Source organism: Lolium perenne, chromosome 5 (assembly GCF_019359855.2).
Source record: "Lolium perenne isolate Kyuss_39 chromosome 5, Kyuss_2.0, whole genome shotgun sequence".
Lineage (NCBI taxonomy): Eukaryota > Viridiplantae > Streptophyta > Magnoliopsida > Poales > Poaceae > Lolium > Lolium perenne.
This window is the reverse complement of record NC_067248.2, coordinates 8623650-8651005: the sequence shown is the minus strand read 5'-3', so window position 1 is coordinate 8651005 and position 27356 is coordinate 8623650. Positions and strand designations below refer to the sequence as shown.

The window sequence follows — 27356 nt, the reverse complement described above, 5'->3', positions numbered from 1 at the left end:
ATGGTGGCAGTGGCGACTGGTTCATGGACACCGGTGCTTCCGCGCATATGGCTGCGCACCCCGGTAACCTCTCATTTTTTACACCCGCTTCCACTTCCTCTTGCATCATCGTTGGCAACGGTCATGCTCTTCCCATTACTTACAATGGTTGTGTCTCTTTTCCTTCCACTTCAACTCCTCTCTCTCTCCATAATGTTCTTGTTTCTCCTGACTTGATTAAAAATCTTGTTTCTGTTAAGTCTTTCTGTCGTGAAAACCCTGTGACTGTGGAATTTGACGCTTTTGGTTTCTTTGTCAAGGATGGTCGTACCCGGATGCTCCTCCACCGATGTGACAGCCCCGGCGATCTCTACCCTGTTGGCGCGGACTCCACCACCACCGGCCGTCCACTCGCCCTCTCCGCCGGTGTCGACCTTTGGCACGCCCGTCTTGGCCATCCTAGCTCCGCCACTCTGCGTCAAATAATGCAAGGCTTCTCCTTTACTTGTAATAAAACGGATGCCCACTCTTGTGAAGCATGTCGTCTAGGCAAACATGTTCGCCTTCCTTTTAGTTCCTCCTCCACAGTCGCGTCTTTTCCTTTTCAACTTATTCATAGTGATGTTTGGACCTCGCCGGTTCTGAGTAATTCTGGTTATAATTATTATCTTGTTATTCTTGATGATTACTCGCATTTTGTATGGACTTTTCCACTTTGCCGTAAATCAGATGTTGCCGCCACCCTCATCGCCTTCTTCGCCTATGTCTCCACTCAGTTCGGTCGCCCCATCCACGCCTTACAAACTGACAACGGCAAGGAGTTCGACAACATCACCATTCGCTCACTTCTCGCCACCCACGGTGTCGTCTTCCGCCTCACGTGTCCATACACTTCCTCACAGAACGGCCGTGCCGAACGGATGCTTCGTACCCTCAACGACTGCGTCCGCACCCTTCTGTTCCACGCCTCCATGCCCCCACGATTATGGCCGGATGCCCTTGCCACGGCGACTCTCCTCGTCAACATCCGCCCGTGTTGTGTGCGTTGGTCCTACACACCGCATCATCTCCTCTACGGTGCGTCGCCCGCCTATGATGACCTTCGCATCTTCGGCTGCCGGTGTTATCCTAACACTGCTGCCACCGCCGCGCATAAGCTTGCTCCGCGCTCTCTCCCTTGTGTGTTTCTCGGCTACCCCGCCAACACCAAGGGCTACCGCTGTTACGACCCGGTCTCCCATCGTGTCCTCACTTCCCGGCACGTATACTTTGATGAGTTGGTTTTTCCGTTTCAGCAGGGACTCATGGCGACACCTCCGACGACGCCCCCGGCGCCCGCTGGCCCTCTTGCGGTTGCGCGCCGACGACTGACCGCGGCGGCCCCCTCTGCGCCGGCCCCGCCTGGTCCCTCGGTGTCCCCGTCGCCCGCGGCGCCCACGACCCCCGTCGCCCGCGACGCCCGAGGCGCCATCGCCCGCAGCGTCCCCTTCGGCCGCGTCTTCGTTGTCTGCTGATACGTCTCCGACGTATCGATAATTTCTTATGTTCCATGCCACATTATTGATGATATCTACATGTTTTATGCACACTTTATGTCATTATTATGCGTTTTCCAGAACTAACCTATTGACGAGATGCCGAAGGGCCAGTTGCTGTTTTCTACTATTTTTGTTTTCAGAAATCCTAGTAAGGAAATATTCTCGGAATCGGACGAAATCAAGCCAAAGATCTTAGAATCCCCGGAAGCATCCAGAACACCCGAGAGTCGCCAGAGGGGGGCCACAGGCCCACCAGACCATAGGCCAGCGCGGCCTGGGGGTGGCCCGCGCCCCCCTAGCGTGTCGTCACCTCGTTGACCTTCTGACGCCGCCTCTTCGCCTATATAAAGCCCCTCGACCTAAAACCTCGATACAAAAAAAACCACGGTACGAGAAACCATCCAGAGCCGCCGCCATCACGAAGCCAAGATCTGGGGGACAGGACTCTCTGTTCCGGCACGCCGCCGGGACGGGGAAGTGCCCCCGGAAGGCTTCTCCATCGACACCACCGCCATCTTCATCAATGCTGCTGTCTCCCATGAGGAGGGAGTAGTTCTCCATCGAGGCTCGGGGCTGTACCGGTAGCTATGTGGTTAATCTCTCTCCTATGTACTTCAATACAATGATCTCATGAGCTGCCTTACATGATTGAGATTCATATGAGCTTTGTATCACTATTCATCTATGTGCTACTCTAGTGATGTTATTAAAGTACTCTATTCCTCCTGCATGGTGTAAAGGTGGCAGTGTGTGCATCATGTAGTACTTGCCGTAGTTTATGATTGTGATCTCTTGTAGATTATGAAGTTAACTATTACTATGATGGTATTGATGTGATCTATTTGGTTATGTTGATCTATCTTGCACTCTAAGGTTATTTAAATATGAACATTGAATATTGTGGAGCTTGTTAACTCCGGCATTGAGGGTTCGTGTAATCCTACACAATTAGTGGTGTTCATCATCTAACAAGAGGGTGTAGAGTCTAGCATCTATCTATTTATTCTGCTATGTGATCAATGTTGAGAGTGTCCACTAGTGAAAGTATGATCCCTAGGCCTTGTTCCTAAATACTGCTATCGCTGCTTGTTTACTGTTCTACTGTATTTGTACTGCCTGCAATATTACCACCATCAACCACACGCCAGTCCTGGGCAGCAAAGCACTTTTCTGGTGTTGTTGCTACTGCTCATACTTATTCATACCACCTGTATTTCACTATCTCTTCGCCGAACTAGTGCACCTATTAGGTGTGTTGGGGACACAAGAGACTTCTTGCTTTGTGGTTGCAGGGTTGCATGAGAGGGATATCTTTGACCTCTTCCTCCCTGAGATCAATAAACCTTGGGTGATCCACTTAAGGGAAACTTGCTGCTGTTCTACAAACCTCTGCTCTTGGAGGCCCAACACTGTCTACAAGAATAGAAGCTCCCGTAGACATCAAGCACTTTTCTGGCGCCGTTGCCTGGGAGGAAAGGTAAAAGGCACTCATACTCCGGTTCCAGGTAACAGTACTTTTCCGGCGCCATTGTGTTTGTGCTCGAAGCTATTTCCTTTAGATCCTGCAATTGCATCTTTTTGTTTCTTGTTTACACTAGTAAGGCATAATGGACAACAATGAGCTTCTTATTCTATTTCCTGATTTAAGACATGGATGGTTTGATCCAAAAATTAAAAAACCCATGGAACATATTAGCATGAACACATTGAACACCATTGTTGCTAATGATATGGAAAATTCTAAGCTTGGGGAAGCTGGTTTTGATGAGCATGATCTTTTTAGTCCCCCAAGCATTGAGGAGAAAATTTACTTTGATGATACTTTGCCTCCTATTTATGATGATTATAATGATAGTAGTATTTTGTTGCCGCCTACTATGGAGAGTAAATTTGATTATGATTACAATATGCCTCCTATATTTGATGATGAGAATAATAATGATAGCTACTTTGTTGAATTTGCTCCCACTATTACTAATAAAATTGACTATGCTTATGTTGGGAGTAGCAATAATTTTATGCATGAGACTCATGATAAGAATGCTTTATGTGATAGTTATATTGTTGAGTTTGCTCATGTTGCTACTGAAAGTTATTATGAGAGAGGAAAATATGGTTGTAGAAATTTTCATGTTACTAAAACACCTCTCTTTTTGCTGAAAATCTTGAAGCTCCACTTGTTTTATCTTCCTATGCTTGTTACTTTGCTCTTCATGAACTTGTTTATTTACAAGATTCCTTTTCATAGGAAGCATGTTAGGCTTAAATGTGTTTTGAATTTTCTTCTTGATGCTCTCTTTTGCTTCAAATACTATTTCTTGCGAGTGCATCATTAAAACTGCTGAGCCCATCTTAATGGCTATAAAAGAAAGAACTTCTTGGGAGATAACCCATGTGTTTATTTTACTACAGTACTTTGTTTTATATTTGAGTCTTGGAAGTTGTTAATACTGTAGCAACCTCTCCTTATCTTAGTTTGTTGCATTGTTGTGCCAAGTAAAGTCTTTGATAGCAAGGTTGATACTAGATTTGGATTACTGCCCAGAAACAGATTTCTTTGCTGTCACGAATCTGGGCGAAATTCTCTGTAGGTAACTCACAAAATTATGCCAATTTACGTGAGTGATCCTCAGATATGTACGCAACTTTCATTCAATTTGAGCATTTTCATTTGAGCAAGTCTGGTGCCTCAATAAAATTCGTCTTTACGGACTGTTCTGTTTTGATAGATTCTGCCTTTTATTTCGCATTGCCTCTTTTGCTATGTGGGATGGATTTCTTTGTTCCATTGACTTCCAGTAGCTTTGAGCAATGTCCAGAAGTGTTAAGAATGATTGTGTCACCTCTGAACATGTGAGTTTTTGATTATGCACTAACCCTCTAATGAGTTTGTTTCGAGTTTGGTGTGGAGGAAGTTTTCAAGGGTCAAGAGAGGAGAATGATACAAGGTGATCAAGAAGAGTGAAAGCTCTAAGCTTGGGGATGCCCCAGTGGTTCACCCCTGCATATTTCAAGAAGACTCAAGCATCTAAGCTTGGGGATGCCCAAGGCATCCCCTTCTTCATCAACAAATTATCAGGTTCCTTCTCTTGAAACTATATTTTTATTCGGTCACATCTTATGTACTTTACTTGGAGCGTCTGTGTGCTTTTGTTTTTGTTTTTGTTTGAATAAATGCTTGTGTGGGAGAGAGACACGCTCCGCTGGTTCATATGAACACATGTGTTCTTAGCTTTTAATGTTCATGGCGAAGGTTGAAACTGCTTCGTTAATTATTATATGGTTGGAAATGGAAAATGCTACATGTAGTAATTGGTATGATGTCTTGGATAATGTGATACTTGGAAATTGTTGTGCTCATGATTAAGCTCTTGCATCATATACTTTGCACCTATTAATGAAGAAATACATAGAGCTTGCTAAATTTGGTTTGCATAATTGGTCTCTCTAAGGTCTAGATAATTTCTAGTAAAGAGTTTGAACAACAAGGAAGACAGTGTAGTGTCTTATAATGTTTACAATATGTCTTTTATGTGAGTTTTGCTGCACCGGTTCATCCTTGTGTTTGTTTCAAATAAAACTTGCTAGCCTAAACCTTGTATCGAGAGGGATTACTTCTCATGCATCCAAAATCCTTGAGCCAACTACTATGCCATTTGTGTCCACCATACCTACCTACTACATGGTATTTCTCCGCCATTCCAAAGTAAATTGCTTGAGTGCTACCTTTGAATTTCTATTCTTTATCTTTGCAATATATAGCTCATGGGACAAATAGCCTAAAAACTATTGTGGTATTGAATATGTACTTATGCATTTTATTTCTTATAAGTTGCTTGTTGTGCGATAACCATGATCCTGGGGACGCCATCAACTACTCTTTGTTGAATATCATGTGAGTTGCTATGCATGTCCGTCTTGTCAGAAGTAAGGGAGATTTACCACTAAAATGGTTAGAGCATGCATAATGTTAGAGAAGAACATTGGGCCGCTAACTAAAGCCATGATCCATGGTGGAAGTTTCAGTTTTGGACAAATATCCTCAATCTCATATGAGAAAATTAATTGTTGTTGAATGCTTATGCATTAAAGAGGAGTCCATTATCTGTTGTCTATGTTGTCCCGGTATGGATGTCTAAGTTGAGAATAATCAATAGCGAGAAATCCAATGCGAGCTTTCTCCTTAGACCTTTGTACAGGCGGCATAGAGGTACCCCTTTGTGACACTTGGTTAAAACATGTGCATTGCGATGATAATCCAGGTAATCCGAGCTAATTAGGACAAGGTGCAGGCACTATTAGTATACTATGCATGAGGCTTGCAACTTGTAGGATATAATTTACATAACACATATGCTTTATTACTACCGTTGACAAAATTGTTTCTTGTTTTCAAAACCAAAGTTCTAGCACAAATATAGCAATCGATGCTTCCCTCTGCGAAGGGCCATTCTTTTACTTTTATGTTGAGTCAGTTCACCTATTTCTCTCCATCTCAAGAAGCAAACACTTGTGTGAACTGTGCATTGATTCTTACATACTTGCATATTGCACTTGTTATATTGCTTTGCATTGACAACTATCCATGAGATATACATGTTACAAGTTGAAAGCAACCGCTGAAACTTAATCTTCCTTTGTGTTGCTTCAATACCTTTACTTTGAATTATTGCTTTATGAGTTAACTCTTATGCAAGACTTATTGATGCTTGTCTTGAAAGTACTATTCATGAAAAGTCTTTGCTATATGATTCATTTGTTTACTCATGTCATTTACCATTATTTTGATCGCTGCATTCATTACATATGCTTACAATAGTATGATCAAGGTTATGATGGCATGTCACTCCAGAAATTATCTTTGTTATCGTTTACCTGCTCGGGACGAGCAGAAACTAAGCTTGGGGATGCTGATACGTCTCCGACGTATCGATAATTTCTTATGTTCCATGCCACATTATTGATGATATCTACATGTTTTATGCGCACTTTATGTCATTATTATGCGTTTTCCGGAACTAACCTATTGACGAGATGCCGAAGGGCCAGTTGCTGTTTTCTGCTGTTTTTGGTTTCAGAAATCCTAGTAAGGAAATATTCTCGGAATTGGACGAAATCAACGCCAAAGATCTTAGAATCCCCGGAAGCATCCAGAACACCCGAGAGTCGCCAGAGGGGGGCCACAGGCCCACCAGACCGCGCCCCCCTAGCGTGTCGTCGCCTCGTTGACCTTCTGACGCCGCCTCTTCGCCTATATAAAGCCCCTCGACCTAAAACCTCGATACGAAAAAAACCACGGTACGAGAAACCATCCAGAGCCGCCGCCATCGCGAAGCCAAGATCTGGGGGACAGGACTCTCTGTTCCGGCACGCCGCCGGGACGGGGAAGTGCCCCCGGAAGGCTTCTCCATCGACACCACCGCCATCTTCATCAACGCTGCTGTCTCCCATGAGGAGGGAGTAGTTCTCCATCGAGGCTCGGGGCTGTACCGGTAGCTATGTGGTTAATCTCTCTCCTATGTACTTCAATACAATGATCTCATGAGCTGCCTTACATGATTGAGATTCATATGAGCTTTGTATCACTATTCATCTATGTGCTACTCTAGTGATGTTATTAAAGTACTCTATTCCTCCTGCATGGTGTAAAGGTGGCAGTGTGTGCATCATGTAGTACTTGGCGTAGTTTATGATTGTGATCTCTTGTAGATTATGAAGTTAACTATTACTATGATGGTATTGATGTGATCTATTTGGTTATGTTGATCTATCTTGCACTCTAAGGTTATTTAAATATGAACATTGAATATTGTGGAGCTTGTTAACTCCGGCATTGAGGGTTCGTGTAATCCTACACAATTAGTGGTGTTCATCATCCAACAAGAGGGTGTAGAGTCTAGCATCTATCTATTTATTCTGCTATGTGATCAACGTTGAGAGTGTCCACTAGTGAAAGTATGATCCCTAGGCCTTGTTCCTAAATACTGCTATCGCTGCTTGTTTACTGTTCTACTATATTTGTACTGCCTGCAATATTACCACCATCAACCACACGCCAGTCCTGGGCAGCAAAGCACTTTTCTGGTGTTGTTGCTACTGCTCATACTTATTCATACCACCTGTATTTCACTATCTCTTCGCCGAACTAGTGCACCTATTAGGTGTGTTGGGGACACAAGAGACCTCTTGCTTTGTGGTTGCAGGGTTGCATGAGAGGGATATCTTTGACCTCTTCCTCCCTGAGATCGATAAACCTTGGGTGATCCACTTAAGGGAAACTTGCTGCTGTTCTACAAACCTCTGCTCTTGGAGGCCCAACACTGTCTACAAGAATAGAAGCTCCCGTAGACATCATCTGCCTCGTCGCCCACCTCGCCACCCGTCGCTGCGGCTCCTGAGCCCATGCTCACCCGCGCCCGTGCGGGCGTGCAGGCGGCCGTCTACACGCTACCCCACCGACCAGTACGTCTGCGCGGCATCACTGTCTACCGTGTCTGCCTTCTGGGCCAGCGGCAACAGCATCTTGCCGGACGATGGCGGCGCACCTTCCACCAGCCGACCCGGCCCAGCACCTGGTCCGACCGGCCCCCCGGCCGGCCAACCCGGCCTGCCGCCCGGCGCGCCGCCCGGTTCTCCGCCCGGCCCGCCGCCCGGTAAGACCGGCCCTGCCGCCCGGTCAGACCCGCTCAGCGACCGGCCCGGCGACCGCTCCTTCGTCGGTGCCCACTTCAGCTCGCGCTGCCTTGCGCGACCCGCACTGGCGCGCCGCCATGCAGTAGGAGTACGACGCGCTGCAGTGCAATAGGACCTAGGAGCTCGTTCCCCGGCCCCCTCGCGCCAACGTCATCACCAGCAAATGGGTCTTCAAGCACAAGCTCGGCTCCGACGGTACTCTCGAGCGCTACAAGGCGCGCTGGGTTGTGCGCGGTTTTCGGCAGCGCGTTGGCGTCGACTTCACGGATACGTTTGCCCCGGTTGTCAAACCGGGCACGATCCGCACGGTGTTGCACCTCGCCGCGTCTCGCGCATGGCCGATGCATCAGATGGACGTCTCCAACGCCTTTCTTCATGGCCATCTGCAGGAGCAGGTGTACTGTAAGCAGCCCATCGGCTTCGTCGACACCGAGCGCCCCGATGACGTGTGCTTGCTCTCTCGGTCCCTGTATGGACTGAAGCAGGCGCCCCGCGCCTGGTACCAGCGCATCGCCGGCTTCCTGCATCAGCTTGGCTTCCGCTCCACGCGCTCCGATGCGTCGCTGTTCGTCTACCGGACCGGCAACGACATGGCATAACTGCTGATGTACGTCGATGACATCATCCTGACGGCCTCCACCGCTGGTCTTCTTCGATAGCTCACCGACAGTCTTCGCGCTGAGTTCACGTTGAAGGATCTTGGCCCGCTCCACTACTTCCTCGGCATCGAGGTTGTCCGGCGTGCGGACGGGTTCTTCCTCCATCAGCGGAAGTATGCCCACGAGCTTCTTGAGCGTGCAGGGATGCTTAACTGCAACCCTGCGCCTACCCCTGTTGACACAAAGGCCAAGCTCTCTGCCAGTGATGGGTCACTGGCGTCCGACGCGCCGTTCTACCGCTCCATCGTCGGTGCTCTTCAGTACTTGACACTGACGCGACCGGAGCTCCAGTACGCCGTGCAGCAGGTGTGCTTGCACATGCATGCTCCTCGGCAGTGGCGGACAGCAGGAAAGAATTGGAGGGGGGGCACACCTCAAATTTTTTTTTGCGCACCACCCAAATTATGAAAAACCTTTGCATAACGAAAAACAAACATAGTAGTATCTCGCTTGACTATCTTGACCAGAGAACAATGGTCGACTGCCCATGGTTTCAGTTGCTCCTACGTAGTAGTATCACTGCAGTAGTTTTGAATTTGCAGCCTGCACTACATTGGTACTATAGGGCACAATCATGCATTCTGTAGGCAGAGCATGAAAATATTGACTTACAAAAAGAAAGAAGCTTTTTCAAATGGAGCAACAGATTTACATATGGTTACTACAAGAAACTCGAACGAGATAGGTATATAGGTATGAACCTCTTCAGAATCTCAGATGATCTGCGCTCCACAATATCACCATGCCTGAAAAAACTTAATCCTCAAACTTATTCATCTCCAGGGCGGGGTGGGTCCATACATTATTCAACACCCCCTGCCTATGTATCACCTATGTATGCAATCTGCAACGGTACAAGTTGATTGCATCACCTCTTTGGCTCTTTGTAGGGGTCATCACAGCTCACATGCAAATGGCTGCATCACCCACTTGGTCGGCAACGCAGCAGCGAGGGCGGCCGGCGGTCAGCAGCAGCATGGGCGGACGCAGCTGGGGCGGGCCGCGGGCGAGCGCCGGACTGGGCGGGGCTGATGGGCAGCAGCGGCGGCGGGGCTGGGGCGGCGGGCGGCGGCGGAGCTGGGGCCGGGGCGGCGGGTGGCGGCTGCGGTCGGAGGACGGCGGCTGCGGTCGAAGGACGGGTGCACGTGGAGTGGGGAATCGAAGTCTGGGGCGTGCGCGTGATGTGGGACTCGACTCCTCCAGGATGGCCGGATGGGCCAGCGAATTTCTGGGTGGGCCTTGGGCCCCCGGCCCGCTGCGTCCGCCAATGCTCCTCGGGATGCTCATTGGGCCGCGGTGAAGCGGATTCTCCGCTCCGTATGTGGTACCATGGGCTACGGCTTGTCGTTGCATGCTTCACCCTCAACGTCGACTGACCTTGTTGCCTACTCGGACGCGGACTGGGCGGGTTGCCCGGATACGCGCCGCTCCACCAGCGGCTACTGCGTCTACCTCGGCTCGTCGCTCGTCTCTTGGTCCTCCAAGAGGCAGCCCACCGTGTCTCGCTCCAGTGCTGAGGCCGAGTACCGCGTCGTGGCTAACGCTGTGGCTGAGTGTGCATGGCTTCGTCAGCTTTTGTCCGAGCTCTCTTGTCCTGTTGACAAGGCTACGGTGGTCTTCTGCGACAACGTGTCGGCTGTCTACCTCTCCGCCAACCCCGTTCATCATCGGCGCACCAAGCACATCGAGTTGGACATCCACTTTGTTCGTGAGCAAGTTTCCCTCGGTCGCGTTCGAGTTCTTCACGTACCGACGTCTCAGCAGTTTGCCGATATCATGACGAAGGGATTGCCATCCACGACTTTTCCTGAGTTTCGCTACAGTCTATATGTCGGTGCCGACCCTTCGACTGGGGGGGGGGGGGGGGGTGGTGTTGAGTAACATATTGTATAGGTATAGGTCCCCGTGTTTTCTCAGAGTTGTACCTGTAATTGTACATGTGTCCGCCTATATATACATGAGCAGCCGGCCCTATTGGTGCCGTGCATTCTCCAATAACCCTTCTACACTGGTGACTTCCTAAAAATTCTCAAGAATGGAAGCCCCTTTGGTGTCTATAGGACGATGGCCAAGCAATCAGTTGAGACCAAACGCTAAACTTGAAACTAATCTCTTGAATCGTTGCAATTTATTATTTAAAATGAACAGGGTTTAATTCATATGGCAGAGCTGAATAAACCGCGATCCACCACGGTGAGTTCACAAACTAACTATCGTGATCATCACTAAACCAGATCGAAGTTCGGATGGAAACTTTTAATCTAGGCGAAGGTGGTGACGGCACCGACGCCACCATGGGACCCTTCACGACGCCACTAGTTGAGAGCAAGTCGAAGTAGAACTGGCACTGGCTGATATCGCTTCCGTTCTGCTTGATGCACTGCACGAATCAATCAAGTGCGAGCCAGTATTTGTGCGAAAACTAGGGTTGAACTGTAGGTGGAGCAGGTACGGGGCTGTGTGTTATATAAAAAAGTATTATAAAGTCTAACATCCTCCCTTAATCTAAACCTCAGGAGAGGTTGAGATTACACTTAAACTTATCTAAATCCTTAACACCTAGGGTCTTCGTGTATCCATCAGAAATCTGATCTCTTGTAGAGATAAACTTAATATCTAGAAGCTTCTCAGCCACTCTCTGATAGAGTGAAAATCTTTACTATTAAGCGGCGATAGGTGGTGTCCGTCCGTAGAAAAACCTTTGTACGTCAATAAAACCGTCCAACATTGCTTTGTTTCGATCGCACAATAAAACCGGTCAAATTAAGTAACAGCCGTAGGAGGAATCCCGAACCAGCCTGTGCATTGGGCTGACGTTTGGTTTCTTTTCTTCCTCTACCCAATGTAGAGTCCTGTGTCGTCGCGTGCAGGCCCAGCAGAGTCCGTCTCGAAACCAGTTGAAGCTATCCTCCTATACCTATCGAACCCAGTTGACTTCCTCTCGATTCCGTCCTCACGAAAGAGCAGCCGCCGGACTAGGAAGGTCAGCGATGTGGCCGTGGCCGCCGCGGACTAGGGCAAAGTCGATGAGATGAGGTAGTGGGCGAGAAGAGCGCTTCGACGGTGTGCACTTTGAGATCACGAGGAGAGCTCCGCTCCTCCTCTCGGCGAGAATCAAGGCGTTCGGCGCTGCTATCATGGTCGTACGTGATCAACATGTCCCCGTGTAATGGGAGGACGCGGTGGAGAAGCTCGGTGTCGACGACTCCGAGATGAAGGCCTACGCCGTCACCGTCGTGGACTGATCTCCTGCAATACGATAATGCCTCGATCACCTCCGACGTCGGCCGACAGGCGGCTGCCTGAGGACGCACGGGGTGTTGGAGCTTCTCCAAAGTCGACCTATCCAGCGCGTGCTGGACCGACGGTTGCAGTGCGCGCGTGGCCGGCTGCCCCTATAAGTGCATCCACCGTCTGCTCTTATAAGTGAAGCTGCTTGTGCCTGACCTGACTTACTAATTAGGACATAGCTAGCCGTGCCTCATTACTGTAATTCAACAAGGATGGAGGGAGGTGGCCTTTTAATCTGTCAGATAATGGAAATTTTGGGAACACGAGATCCCAAGATAGATCAGAGTTGATGGAATTCCAAAAGAAACCGAAGAGCTTAGTCAAGGATTACTTTCTTTCGTAGAGTGGCAAATGTTTGAGCACATCTGTGTGCAAAGCTACCTATGCTAAGTGCTAACTGATCAGAGTGTCTACTCCGGTTCATCAAACTCTACCTGTATTCAAACTTACAAATCCTCAGCTAGCTTTGTTTCGATGCTTGAAAGTTTCATGGTTCAGTTTGGAGGAGACAAGAGTTTCAGCTTGGAGGAGATGGGGTTCAGTGCTTTTGTATGGTATGTTTGGTTCAGTTCAGAGGATGGTATTTCTGTACTGTTATGCCTTGTGATATTGTGAATCAAGATGGAAAAGATAAAAATGGTGTAGCAGGTTACGCACGAGGGTGTTGTCAAATGGAATCAAGGTCATAAGAACAACTTCATGGAGCTAGGAGGAAGTGGTCAAGGCGGGAGAACGTCGGTAGCCTCAACGTATGCATGGACCTGAGGATGACAATGGCCTCGATGCAACACGGCAGCAGAGTCCTCAAAGCGTCAGAACGTGGCGATGACATTGGAGCAGCCTCGCAAATGAGAACTGGCAAAAAATATGAATTAACTGGCAAAAAATATGTTTTCCCTGAGAGCTGGACCAATCGAGCAGGAGATTGAATGTGCTGTTATTGTCGAGGGTGCCACTACGTTGAAGAGGTCAAACACATGTCAACATTATTCCATGACTACATAGCTCTTAGGCAACTGGGCGGTACATGAGTGGCCAAGCTGGGCTGAACGGTGGAAAGTTTAATTTTGATTTCTGCAGCACCTTTGTATGTTGCCTGTCATATCTAATTTGTAATCTGTCCTGAATTGTTCTATAAATCTCTTTTTCGTCCCAGAATAAATAAAATAAAAATAAATTGTGACCAACATATAGAGAATGTCACTGCGTTCTATGATATTAGGAGAACCTGAAGTTTCATCGGCATTGAAGTACATCAGTTTACATATAAGAGATCACCAAAAATTAGAGGAATTATTGCATGTTTCAAAAACATTATATTGTATATAAGAGAACATGCAACGAGATCTCTAAATTAATATGTGCTTCTTATTTTTTCCAATGTAGATATTTTTGCAATATCCCAACAGAGTTTTGCTGCTCAGGTCAAAGTTTCGGGTGGAAGGACGGCCATAGGGGAGGATCCACGGAAGGATGGCCATCACTGAAGGATCCGTAGCTGATGTCAAGGTCGAGCCTGCACATAGGCGAGGGATCAAGAGATCAACAACAAAATTTCAGGAAAATAATGCATCAATCAAATGTGTAAAATCAACATGTAGCAAGGCATATTTGAAAAACATGAAAGTTAATTGTTTATTCCGTATAGCTGGAAGCTGGTTTTAGCAACACACCGCAACTGCAGAACGAGAATTTAATTTGTGCGCTTATTATGACTTTGATTTTATTTTCCCGATGCAACGCACGGGCATGTTTCCTAGTCTATATATATAATAATAAAAGCAAAAGTGTTTCCGTGGTTTGTTTGGTTTGGTACGTCGCGAAATTGTGTCCGTTCGTTCGTAAGTGGTCAAGAAATCGTGTCCGTCCGTTGGTAAGTGGTCAAGGGTGGCTCACGTCGTTTGGTTTCTTTCTCTATGGTCCGGTCCAGTCAAGGGCTAGCGTCCCGCACGCGAGGCAACCGTGTCCAACTCGACCTATATAGGCTATACTTTGAATAAACACTTCTGAAACATGACGTGCAAAAACACTTAACCTTGCTCAAGCAGAGTTCCTGCCGGACCAAAACACGTACCCTTACCTGTATCATGTCTCTATATATGATCTTGATCGTCTCTGGTCAGCTTGTCGCGTTGCATCCATACTTCCAGAGGGTCGATTAATTAGGTCTCCAGGCAAGACAGCTCTCGGTCTGGTGACAATGGACACAACGGAGAAACAAACACGACGACGGTAGAGGCGACGATGGTGGCTCCCGTCGGCAGTCGCGCGCCCATGACTGCTCCTGGCTTGAGCTCCGCGTCAATGCGCCAGAAAGTGGGAGAGAACGTCTAGGCCATGGGTTCAGCAATCTTATCATACTAAGGCGGTACTGGTATGGTCATCGCCGGCCTGCTGCAGAACCTTCCACGCTGTTGCCAAATCGCTAGACCTTGGTCAGCATGAGCAGAGTTCAGAGAAGTCTGTCGCATCGATGACCAGATGGCGATCGGCGCAACTGTTCAGGACTAAACCTGCGTGGCCGGTGCGGCGACGCTGACAGGGTCAGTGCTGATGACGTCGAACGCGACCGCCCGCGCGCTGCCACCTCCGTCTTGGACGACAGTTGCTGCCTTGCTGGAACTTCTCGGCGAGATTGCGTGGCAAGCAGTTCATGGAGGAGTCATGCAGCGACCGAGCGACGAGATGACAAAATCGTCGGGAGCCTACGGTAGCGAGACGAGACGCCATTGGTTCTTGGATGACCTGGTCCCGACGAGTGCAAAGACGGTGTTGCAGTAGGAGGAAGCTCCCCGCAGATGAGACACGCGGTTCGATAAACACTGCGTTTGTTGCGCCCATATAGAGAAGAAGGGAAAAAGGTGAGGGAACGCAACGCAAAAGCTAGGGAGTTGAGGAGACAAATATAGATGGGATCGTGGGAGAGCCAGGCGAACGCCGTCTTTGGGGCTGTTGATATAGTGGACGTTGAAGTGAGGACTACTCGCTGCTGGCCCTTTCGGTGCTAACCTGCTGCTGTTGTTAGGCTTGTGCACCTGCGGTGAAATCATATGATGTTAATGGCTTGATATCAGTATATCACATGCAAGGGGGTTATATAGGCTTTGGGGCCATCTACCAAGCTGGTGGCAGGGTTCTGGTGGTCGCCGGGTTGCGCACGAGGAGGAGTCATGGTGCTCGTGTACTTCTTTGTCGTTGCTTACTTGTCGAGCTCAACTCGCGGACTCAATCCCTGCCCTACGGAACTTAAATGCACCTGAATTTCAGTCGAGCAGCTTAGACTGTTGTCCAACAATTAAGCTCATGAAAAGAAATATTAACGAGTTGGAGAGGACGTTGAAGCCACACGTTTCCCGTTTGCCATTAACAAGTTCATTCTTTCCTTCGTGGATTTGGGAAACGGCACTTGTCCGTTCTTGAATTCTTCTTCCGTTCTGTACTTCCGAAAATATTCAGACTTTGATTCGAAAGTTTGGTGTACAAACAGGTGAAGTATCAAGTACCCTGCACAACCATTCTCTCTCGGGGCCGTTTTCTGAAACTCAGATTATGCACAACATACCATATATGTTCGGGATGGGACAATGGGAATAAATAGATCACACTGTATATGTATAGGTGACAGCACCCAGGTAACTATAGACCGATTTCACTTTGAATTATTATATTAAGTGGATTACAATGGTATTGGCTGATTGTGGATGAGGGCCAATTCATTTACGCAACTGGATTCTTCCAACTTTGTTTAGAAAGTAATAGTTCTAAAGTGGACTTTAGTAATGTTTTGGACAGTGTTATAGGATGGTTTAATCGCAATAATGAAAATAAGGGAGTTCAGTGACAAATAGTGTTGGGTGAAAGGTTTCCTCCCTAGCAACGCACAGGCATTTGTCCTATCTATACCTATATTAATAAAGTGAAAAGAGATTCCGTCGTCCGTCGGCGGTTTTGCAATTTAGCCCCTCGCAAAGTTTGCCGCGAGAGACACGGGCTAGAGATTCAACGAGATCAATGACCCTTGGAAAGAAAAGAGAAGTCGATGGCACTAGCAGATAGCTAGGCAGGCGGCCATGGATGCACTGGTTGAGGTTGCGCGGGTGTTCAAAGTATCCGGCGTCAAGAATCATACCTCCTCTCCACGTGCAGGTCGTCTTGTCATGTACTATTTGTGCATTCTGCGTAGGGATGAAAATGGAGCGAAAAGTTCATGACTTTTTGTGAAAAAATGGACTGAAAAGACAGAAACGAAAACAAAAAAAAATTGGTGGAAATGGAAACAGAAACGGAACAACATTTTCCGCTAGAACAGAGACCTACGTCTAGGTTTAGCGTGCATGTCCCAGTCTAATAAATCTCACAGTATAATGACCCAATCCGTAAAAAACCGCCCGTTTAAGATTTTTGGTCAAAAAAAGTGCCAGAACAGGCTTCGTAAATTTGACCCAACCGTAAAAAAATTGTGGGGTCTGTAAACGCGGCCCCCCAGCCCGTAGAAAAACGGTTTCGATGGCCGAATTAGGGCGATACTCATCCCCGTGAAGCGTTGGCGCGAAAGCCACTTTAGCCGCACGGTGACATTTCAGCTCGCGCCCGCCCGCCCTTCCTCCTCCGTTGCAGTCGCGCACCACCTCATATCCTGGCCAAGTCTTTGCTCTCCATTCTGATTTTAGCTGGTAGAAACCCGCCTGCTGCGCCCCCGTACTGTTCCCCCACTCGCGGGAGGCCGTCGGCTTCCCAGTCGACCGAATCCTAGCCGCGGTCGTTGCCGCCATGGATTCCGGTCAGAGCTCAAGCGCGTCGGTGTGGTAGTCTCTCCACTGTGTCGCTCCATCACGAGAAGCCCGGTGCGCCGCCGTGAATCCTTGTGCCACACCGAATCAGCCCACCCCAAAACATTTTGACCGTGCCCAAGCCACCCCCGCAAATCTGCCTCCACCGCGAAGGTATGCATATCTCCTCCCTTTCGACCCATTTGACCGCAGTCGCGGCCCTAGATGCCATTGATCCCATGCGAGTTGTTTTTGATGGAGGATTCATCGGACTCCGATGACTCTAATTTGGATGAGCTACTCGACGGCGACATGGAGCAGATGGTTGTGCTGCTTGCAGCGAAGGAGCTCGAGGATAGAAAGAACAAGAGGCAGCAAGTGGGCAACATTTATGAAGACCATCAGGAATCCGGAAAACAAAGCTGAATCTGAATTTGCGAAGACACAAGAGGCACCCCGAAAAGATATCAAGAGAGCTTTCGATGTTTTGCAAGCTAGGTTTGCAATAGTTCGGGGTCCCTATCAGTTTTGGGACAACGAAATCCTCAATGACATCATGACCACTTGTGTGATTCTTCACAATATGATCATCGACGATGAGAGGGGTTTAAACTTGGTTCTTTTTTGACAATGTCGGTACTCGGGTGAAGCCAACAAGAAACTTGGACAATATCCAAGCAGTTCTTGAGACATACCACAACATTGGGAACGCCGAGTCACGCAAGAGCTTCAACTTGATCTCGATCAACACCATTGGCTCAGGCATGGCAGTCGATAGTGTGGCACTTCTATTCGTTGATGTGTGATTTGAACCATTATTTGTGATCCAAATTATTTGTTTAATTATTTGGATTTGAACTACTGTTGTGATTAATAAGGATTCTTGTTGTATTGTGTGAGGTTTACAACTATCAAATTTTATTTTATATTGCGATCATGTTTGCATTTTTGCAAAAATATGTCACACATATGGTGAAACAACGCAAAACCCTGCTATGTCGTTCAGTCTGCAGATTTAGGCAAGCGGCATAACCACGTATTCGGGAATATGCGGTTATGCCGTTTGCCTACGAGGGGTCTGGTTCGCGGTGGCATATTTTGGCCCGTAAATCGCAAATCATGCGGCCGTAAACGCCCTTCATACATTCTAGTAGGCTTTCATGGTTCGGCCTTCCCCTTTTTCCTCGTATTAGGGAACAAGTTTGTTGATTCACTTAAATGCTTGATATTTTTCATGATTCACTTAAATGCTTGATATTTTCATGATCCAATGGTTTTCTTGATTTTGGAGAACATCTGCATTGCTCCGTTCCCGCATCGTATTCAGTTTGTATATGTTTTCGACAATACCTAGTTCCCTTTTTGTTTCAAGTGTTTCTGTATTTGTTTTTGTTTCCGCAACATAATATGAAAACAAATATAGCACCACTCAGTTCCGTCCATATCCGAGCTCTATTTTCATCCCTAATTCTTCCATGACTTTAGCTTTGCTACTATTTTCAGGCCACACCGGGAGATGAACTATTTTGAAGTCATACTGCAATTAAATTGTTCGGCAACTGCAAAAGAAGAATTTTCTTCGCTTCAAGATGCTTGTCAGCTCACTTCACCCAGCAAACTTGCTGGATCTATACACAAAACTATAGCAAGCCAACATGTTCAGACAAGGGCTATGGTCCTGGAACGAAATTTGTCAACCCCAGAATTTTGAACAGTGAGCCAACAGAACTAGTGTAGTCCAACAGAACTCATGGTTGTAACACACATGTCATAACATGTTACTAATAACTATACTAGCATCATATTCACTGCAAACAAAACTGTCCAGTGGAATCATTCTCGGCACATCTAAATTGTTGCAAAAGAATGCTCACCCAAAAAAATTGTACTTTGTATGCATTGATGCTTTTGAGTAGCATGCCGCTAGTTCTGAAGAAAGGTTAATCAGCTAGAATTTGGTTTTAAAATTATTTGTCCTTGTCCAGATATGCTCTGTAGTCCTGATGATCCTCACCGATGGACCGGAATTTGAGTATCTTTTGAACGCTCGAGAGATGTTTCACTGCCTTGGATCGTGCTGGTGCTTCCTTGCTATTGCTGGCTTGCTTTCCCTTATTTTCTTTGGGAGGGGCCATCCCGTCGTGAATGGATTTTGGTGGAGCATCTGGCAAAGGAAATGAACACATATAAACAGAAATGAATCCCATTGTAAATTCATGTCAGGTGGCTGCAAGGAGTAACAAGCCTTACTGACAAGTTCGAATAAAACATATTTCTAGTTCAAACATAGCCTCAATGAAGGTTCATGAAAAACATCCGCAGGGTATCAAATCAATATATCAATATAGTAAACCAAACCAGTGTACGACAACTAACATGCTGAGAAAAAAAATGTTTCGTTGAAGCATTTACCACTTTCTGAAAATACATAGCACGTGCCAACCGTTTCTTTGTACTCACCAATCTGTCAATAAACGAGACGTCGGTTACCAGCTCAGTCACTAAGCAAGTCCACAGTTGATAGCTTAAACTACATATTCCAAAATTTAAGCAGCTGATGGTTATCACGTAGAAGGACAACGGATTAAGCTTAATGGGTACATGTGACATCAGAAAATCAGCAAATGCAATGGATGCTAGTGCTAAAGCTGGCTGAAATAGTATATGTTATTCAAATGCTCCTCCGTTCCATGTTGTCCTCTTAGAAAATACTTTTGGAGTAGTACCCTTAGAAATTATAAAGTTATAAAAATGTTCTCAATATTCTCCACGCATTGATGTGATAAATGGACATATCTGCATGTTGTTCTCACCTTTGATCTGATAAATGGATATGTCCACATATTGTTCTAACATTAGACCATGTAAAGTTGAAACAGTGAAACATTAGCTGTATATTTTTATCTTTATGAACATCCCGAGCAGTGTATGCAGCTAGTGCACAAAAATATCTACATCAGTATCAACAAATCGACACTCCACAACTCTGAAATATGGTTAAGACCATATTGCATCAAACATCAAAAGTACAAATTCAATAAGAAAAACTTGAACAACCATAGAACAGTGCCCCTTAAGCTGGCAAGTAAGCATTTTTAAAAGCAACATAACATGTACAAGACATACCATCTTCAGGCCATCACCAACTATCAAGGTAGGAGTCAATGTATCCAAACCCTGAAAAACATGATTACAAACAACTTAGAGATGTACACATACATAGTGATAGAGCATGTGAGCCAATCACTGATCATCTAACACTGACTTCTTCCCATGCATAGATCGTGTGGCATCAAAAAGCCAATAAGTAGAATACGCGATGAACAATTACCATGTTTTACATGGTGAAATACAGATTTCTTAGTGAACCATAAAGGCCTATACACACACCGACTATGATTTTGTATTTGACAACTGTATCAATTAACCATATAACAACCAAAAGAACTGAAGGGAAGTTGGTCAAAATACCAGAATAAACATATCTTATATTCCTTTCATGTGTTCTACTAGTAGGCCATAGTGCATACTATTTGCAGGAGAACTTTTAAATAATTAACAAGTAGGCTAGTCTACTTCTTCATCTTCATGTAAAATAATAAAAAACACTCTGGGGCCATTTAAACATCTCTGGAATAGTCAAATCTCAAGCAAGCTATTTCAATAATAAAGCGATAGCAAAAGTGCGTAAGGAAAATCCAGAGGTACATCATCTTGTCCTTATATCTACAACAGAGCCTCATATCCATCAGTACTAGTAAGCTGCAGACACATAGGAGGGCCAACTTACAGAGAGTATATATGGAGAATTTGGTTGGACGTTGGAATAAAAGCAATCATCCAACTCTAGCAACACATACTCTTCTTCTTCATTATCGTCATCACCACCTATTTGTTCGTATGTCTCTTGTCCATTTGCCATCTTGAACAAGAATTTGGTCTTATACAGGCGTAAATGCTAGCACAATTTACGAACCAGATCGCTTGGACAGATCAGAAGCAGGAAATCAATGCAGAGGCGATACATCATTTACGTCCCCTTGAGCTAAATGGCTACAGGAAATCTTCAGCCGTTGGTGAACACAGAACTTAGGATTCAATCAATTGCTAAAAAGTGTGCCATTTATGCCCCCTTAAACTTAGCATTCAATCATTTTTTTCAAACAATGGTTGAAGGGGGTGTATGTATTTATTTGGAGCAACGAGTACATCGTATAGAATTAGAACTAGAACTATATAGAATATGAGAAGGCAGCAAAATACATGTCAAATCTAGGTTTGTGTATTCAGAGTTACCAAGATTCATAATTGTTTCATCGTCACTTTTGTAAAGGAGAGGGGTATAAGGAATTTAAGGAACTCCCGCCGGGCGTAGCTCCCTCCTCTGGCCGCGTAACCCTAGACCCACTACAGTCGCTCTACAGTGTATAGAGATATGGTGACACAAGTACCTGGGGAGACCCTTATAAACCGGCGGAAATCCCTCCGAATTCCGAATGTGATACTAAACGGTTTGAGGTTGGATGCAGCTTACCGGTAATAAGTAGCAGCCGGCCGGCGTAATTCTTGGAATTTCACGGCGGCGCAGCAGCCGCACTCCGGCGTGGTGGGGAGAATATGCCGACTGACGAGAAGGGCTGGCTGGACAGTGGCGGTTATTACAGAGTCCATCGTGGGGTGGCCCAAACGGCCCTCTCAAAGCCGGCCCAGGTTATAGATATCGCGGACCAGAAAGCGTAAAACCGTGCACCTTCGCATCAGGGATTTACAGCTTACACTTTCAACATTTCTTTCCCCAGGGCTCCATTTGTATTTTTTCCTTTCCTAAATTGTATTATGTACTATCTTTTACATAAGCTTGTTGTATCCCAGCACAGTGCTTCACGGTTGAAACTCTCTTATGTATGAAACCGTCTCATCTACTTTTGTGTTTCTAAGACTTAAGCAGTATATCCATATCCCTGTCATTTTGATTAATTATGCATTTCCTTCTTGGATTCATGCAGCTGGCATGTTTGATGAAATGTTGGCACCAGCCTCCATTCACAGTGCTTCCAAGAGTGCGCTAGAAAACAGCAATGGTGTCGACAGGCTCAGCAGCCTGCCTGATGAGCTGCTGCACCATGTGATGTCCTTCTTACCAATGCCAGAGGTCGTGCGCACGAGTCTTCTCTCAGTCAGGTGGCGCAGTCTCTGGGCCTCTACACCATTCGTCCATATTGATTACCAGGACTTCAAGGATGAAAACAAGCCGAGGGGTGTGGATGACGAAAAACTGAAGGAGTTTGGAGACCACTTGCTGCTCTTGCGTGATGACGCTGTTTGCTTGGATGAGGCACGAATCTTTGTCACTCATGGCAGTAGTTGGAATAATTTTGCATGGGTTCGTCATGCCATCAAGCACAAAGTTCGTCTCCTCCAGGTTTCTGGATCGGTCCACTCTCCCTATTTGGATAGCACATCAATGTTTCCTTCTCAGCACCTCAAAATAATCAGGCTCCAATCTCTGTTTTTGTGTCACCGATTCTTTGCGATGCTGAACAATGAATGGTCTGTGGTTGAATATTTAGAGCTGGAGGAATGCAGTTTGATTCGCGTGAAAGAGATCTCATCGAGGTCACTCAAGGTTCTGCATATGATTCGCTGCTTTAACGGCGAGGGTCTCCTGATTTGTGCTAGAAGCCTTACCGATCTCTCTATCCTTGACCCCACCTGTCTTGGTGCTATAGTAACTAGGGATTTGTCTTCTCTAAGTTCCGAGAGTTTAAATTTTCCTATCGACACAATGGTGTATGGTCATCGTCTACTTCATGGTCTTTCACATGCCACAACACTGGAGTTGCACGCACCATTACACGAGGTACAAATGGGTTCCTTTTATTTTCTGTACCATTACAGGTTTAGGTGAATATATTTTCTTGGCTTGTTTGTATTATTGTAACAAGCTATGACGAGAACATCATATCATCAACTATCCAACTTTCTTTGTTCAAAATGAAGCTCGCATTTGAGAGAGGTATGCAAACATGCCCAATGTTCAATAACCTCACAAGCCTGCTGCTGGGGAATTGGTGCATGGTTGCCGACTTCTACCCACTTCTTCGCATTCTCCAGGGCTCGAGCAAGCTGAAGGAACTAAATGTGAAGCTCAAAATGGTATGCCCATTCCTCCTAGACATGACTATTATTTGTATTTGCCTGCCTAGAGAGGTTCTGCTGCATTATGTAAAAATAGGAATATCATTTAATGAAGAAGGTAAAGAAAAATATTTGTATGCCTGAACTAATCCTCTAAGTATTATGTTACCCTAATTTTGACACTACAGGAGGAATGTAGTATATGCAAGAAATCTGAATCTGCCTTGTCTTCATCAAGGGCCACATTGTCAGGCAGAGGAAACTATCCTTCCATTGAGAGGATCAAAATATGTTGTCTTGAAGAAGATCCAAGGGTCTATGCACTGGTTAATGCGTTGCAACCTACCATCAATCCAGATGGCAAGATCAGTATTGAGCGTTGCTAATCTATGTTAATTAAGATCTGACCTTGCTGTTTATGTTAAGACTTGTCACCTTTTGGAAATACTAAGTCTGTAGTCCTTCCAAATGATGCATGTTTGAGATTTTTCGGGTATGAGGCATTTCAACACGCAGTTCTGAATAGCATTGAGTGATCATCCGCCACGGATAGTTATTGCTAAGATTTTGCATGATGTTTGAGCATGCTTACTAAGTACTAATTGATCCACAAATACTTATGTTATGACCGGTTTATCTTATAGCAGGAGGAAGCCCATTAGTGGGCCTAAATTAGAGGCTTAGCCCATTTATCTTTAGGTCATTAGCCTATATATATCTCTGTAATAGCTACGTGAAAGGATAAGCAATAATCAATCTATTATTGCCAACTCCTCAGTTGGCGTTCCAAACCCTAGCCGCCACCTCTCCTCTGTGCGCCGCCCTCCCTCTCCCTCACGACGGAGGCTGGCGCCTTCATCCCCCGCGATCCTTGCACTTCCATCCCTATAACCTACGTCCCCGGCCTGGTAGACCCCGAGTCTCTACCAATTTGGTATCAGATTCCTCGGTTGCGATCATTTATTCGGGCCAACCCGCCGCCACCATTACGGCCACCTCTGAGACGCCACCGGCCTCCAACGCCGCCGCGCACGTGCCGCCGGGCGCCGAGCCGCCTCCCGTCCTCTCCCCGGTGGAGTTGTCTGCAGCCGTCCGCGACCTCACCATGGCGGTCGCCAACCTGCGGACGTACCTCCAGGGCCCCACCGCCCCACCACCGCAACCATCGGCCGCCGCCATCGCGACCGCTGCCACCCTCCCGACACCACCGCCGGCCTCCACCGGCTACCCGCAGGGGGTGCCGATAACTCAAACTCGGTTCCCACCCTCGTCGTCGCAGCGCCCGGCGTGGCTCGACGCGCCCGTCTTCACCACGGCGCCCACCCAACCCACGGTGCTGCAGCCGCCGGCGTCACCATCGACGACTTCCCTCGGGGGATTCACCGGCTACGCCAACCCCTACGCGGGGGTCCCTGATGCAGCACTACACCGCCGGGCCGCCCGCTGCACAGCCGCCTCATTTCTCCAAACTGGAGTTCGCCACATACGACGGCACCGTCGACCCCCTAAACTGGCTAAACCAGTGCGACCAGTTTTTCCGAGGCCAGCGGACACAGGCGTCCGACTGCACCTGGATCGCCTCCTACCACCTCCGCGGAGCCGCACAGACGTGGTACTACGCCCCCGAGCAGGACGCGGGCGGGATTCCTCCGTGGGAGCGCTTCCACGACCTCTGCCTCCTCCGTTTCGGTCCACCGATCCGCGGGAGCCGGCTGGCCGAGCTCGGCCGCCTCCCCTTCACCTCCTCGGTGCAGGACTTCGCCGACCACTTCCAGACATTGGCATGCCATGCGCCCGGCGTCACGGCTCGCCAACGCGCCAACCTATTCGTCAGCGGCCTGCCAGACCACATCCGCGTCGACGTGGAGATGTGTGAGCCACCGGACTTGCAGACGGCCATGTACTATGCGCGCGCTTACGAGCAGCGCGCCCTCGCCATGCAGCAGGTGTTCCAAGGACGGGGCGCGCGACCACCACCATGCGCCGCCCCGGCCCCGGCAGTCCCCGCTCAGCCACGCCCGACCCTGCCGGCCGCTCCTCCCGGAGCGCCTACTGCCCCGACACGCCCCTTCCGCCACTTGACGTCGGCCGAGCAGCTCGAGCGGCGCCGCAAGGGCTTGTGCTTCAATTGCGACGACATATACGCGCCGGGCCACGTGTGCGCCCGCCTCTTCTACTCGGAAACCGTCGACGATGGGGAAGTGGAGGCCCTCACCGCCGAGATCGCTGCTTCGACGCTCTCCGAGGCCGGTGTCACGACCTACGGGCCGGTCGACGCTACCTCCTTAGTCGTCTCCCTCCACGCGCTGGCAGGCATCAAGACGCCGAAGACCATGCTGCTCCCGGTGACTATCAACGGGGAGTGCCTCACCGCGCTCGTCGACACGGGCTCGACGCATAACTTCCTGTCCGGGGCCGCCATGCGTCGCCTCGCCTTACATCCCTCGGGCGCCGACACTCTCAACGTCACCGTCGCCAACGGGGACCGCCTAGCCTGCCAGGGTGTGGCACGCAGGTTCCCATCCTCATAGGCGAAGAGCACTTCTCCATCGACTGCGTCGGCATTGACTTGGGCTGCTACAATTTCATCCTCGGCGTCGACTTCATGTCCACACTCGGTCCTATACTTTGGGACTTCGACATGCTGATACGTCTCCAACGTATCTATAATTTCTGATGTTCCATGCTAGTTTTATGACAATACCTACACGTTTTGCTCACACTTTATAATGATTTTATGCATTTTCCGGAACTAACCTATTAACAAGATGTCAAGGTGTCAGTTCCTGTTTTCTGCTGTTTTTGGTTCCAGAAAGGCTGTTCGGGCAATATTCTCAGAATTCGACGAAACAAAAGCCAAACATCTTATTTTACCGGGACGGACCAGAACACCGAAGGAGAGACGGAGAGGAGGCCCTGGGCTTCCAGACCACAGGGCGGCGCGGCCTAGGAGGGGGGCACGCCCAGGTGTGGTGTGGGCCCCCAGGCACCCCTTGCGCCGCCTCTTCGCCTATAAAATCCCTCGCGACCTAAAAACCCGACATCAATCGACGAAACTCCAGAAAGACTCCAGGGGCGCCGCCGCCATCGCGAAACTCCGTTTCGGGGGACAGAAGTCTTTGTTCCGGCACGCCACCGGGACGGGGAATTGCCCCCGGGGTCATCTCCATCGACACCACCGCCATCTTCATCGCCGTTGCTGTCTCCCATGATGAGGAGGGAGTAGTTCTCCCCCGAGGCTAAGGGCTCTACCGGTAGCTATGTGGTTCATCTCTCTCTCCCATGGTGTGATCTTTATGTGATCATGAGCTTTGTCGTAAATCAGATGTTGCCGCCACCCTCATCGCCTTCTTCGCCTATGTCTCCACTCAGTTCGGTCGCCCCATCCACGCTTTACAAACTGACAACGGCAAGGAGTTCGACAACATCACCATTCGCTCACTTCTCGCCACCCACGATGTCGTCTACCGCCTCACGTGTCCATACACTTCCTCATAGAACGGCCATGCCGAACGGATGCTTCGTACCCTCAACGACTGCGTCCGCACCCTTCTGTTCCACGCCTCCATGCCCCCACGATTCTGGCCGGATGCCCTTGCCACGGCGACTCTCCTCGTCAACATCCGCCCGTGTCATGTGCGTTGGTCCTACACACCGCATCATCTCCTCTACGGTGTGCCGCCCGCCTATGATGACCTTCGCATCTTCGGTTGCCGGTGTTATCCTAACACTGCTGCCACCGCCGCGCATAAGCTTGCGCCGCGCTCTCTCCCTTGTGTGTTTCTCGGCTACCCCGCCAACACCAAGGGCTACCGTTGTTACGATCCGGTCTCCCATCGTGTCCTCACTTCCCGGCACGTATACTTTGACGAGTTGGTTTTTCCGTTTCAGCAGGGACTCATGGCAACACCTTCGACGACGCCCCCGGCGCCCGCTGGCCCTCTTGCGGCTGCGCGCCGACGACTGACCGCGCCGGCCCCCTCTACGCTGGCCCCGCCTGGTCCCTCGGTGTCCCCGTCGCCCGCGGCGCCCACGGGGCCCCGTCGCCCGCACCCGCGACGCCCGAGGCGCCATCGCCCGCAGCGTCCCCTCCGGCCGCGTCTTCGTCGTCTGCCTCATCGCCCGCCTCGCCACCCGTCGCTGCGGCTCCTGAGCCCATGCTCACCCGCGCCCGTGCGGGCGTGCGGCGGCCGTCTACACGCTACCCCGCCGACCAGATGCGTGCACGCGGCATCTCCGTCTACCGCGTCGCGCCACGGGCCAGCGGCAACGACATCTTGCCGCACGAC

General features: G+C 48.4%; 2 protein-coding genes across 2 annotated transcripts; one reads left to right on the top strand and one right to left on the bottom strand.

Moving 5' to 3' along the window:
• Nucleotides 1-18655: 18655 nt before the first annotated feature.
• LOC127299025 (uncharacterized) lies at nucleotides 18656-21396 on the bottom strand. Its single transcript, XM_051328888.2, has 4 exons — nucleotides 20720-21396; nucleotides 20056-20106; nucleotides 19342-19393; nucleotides 18656-19093 (listed from the first exon to the last, which is right to left on the bottom strand). The coding sequence occupies exons 1-4, from the start codon at nucleotides 20849-20851 to the stop codon at nucleotides 18897-18899; spliced, it is 432 nt and encodes a 143-aa protein (XP_051184848.1). The 5' UTR covers nucleotides 20852-21396; the 3' UTR covers nucleotides 18656-18896.
• Nucleotides 21397-21941: 545 nt separating this feature from the next.
• Nucleotides 21942-23453, top strand: LOC127298736 (F-box/FBD/LRR-repeat protein At5g22660-like). Its single transcript, XM_051328594.2, has 3 exons — nucleotides 21942-22789; nucleotides 22930-23085; nucleotides 23256-23453. The coding sequence occupies exons 1-3, from the start codon at nucleotides 21953-21955 to the stop codon at nucleotides 23451-23453; spliced, it is 1191 nt and encodes a 396-aa protein (XP_051184554.2). The 5' UTR covers nucleotides 21942-21952.
• Nucleotides 23454-27356: the final 3903 nt, after the last annotated feature.

Coding starts and splice junctions, on each gene's coding strand:
- LOC127299025 (XM_051328888.2), bottom strand. CDS start 20,851: ATGGCAAATGGACAAGAGACATACGAACAAATAGGTGGTGATGACGAT. Junction 20,107..20,719: donor ATTCTCCATATATACTCTCT/GTAAGTTGGCCC, acceptor CATGTTTTTCAG/GGTTTGGATACATTGACTCC. Junction 19,394..20,055: donor TTGGTGATGGCCTGAAGATG/GTATGTCTTGTA, acceptor GTTTATTGACAG/ATTGGTGAGTACAAAGAAAC.
- LOC127298736 (XM_051328594.2), top strand. CDS start 21,953: ATGTTGGCACCAGCCTCCATTCACAGTGCTTCCAAGAGTGCGCTAGAA. Junction 22,790..22,929: donor TGCACGCACCATTACACGAG/GTACAAATGGGT, acceptor TTCAAAATGAAG/CTCGCATTTGAGAGAGGTAT. Junction 23,086..23,255: donor TAAATGTGAAGCTCAAAATG/GTATGCCCATTC, acceptor TTGACACTACAG/GAGGAATGTAGTATATGCAA.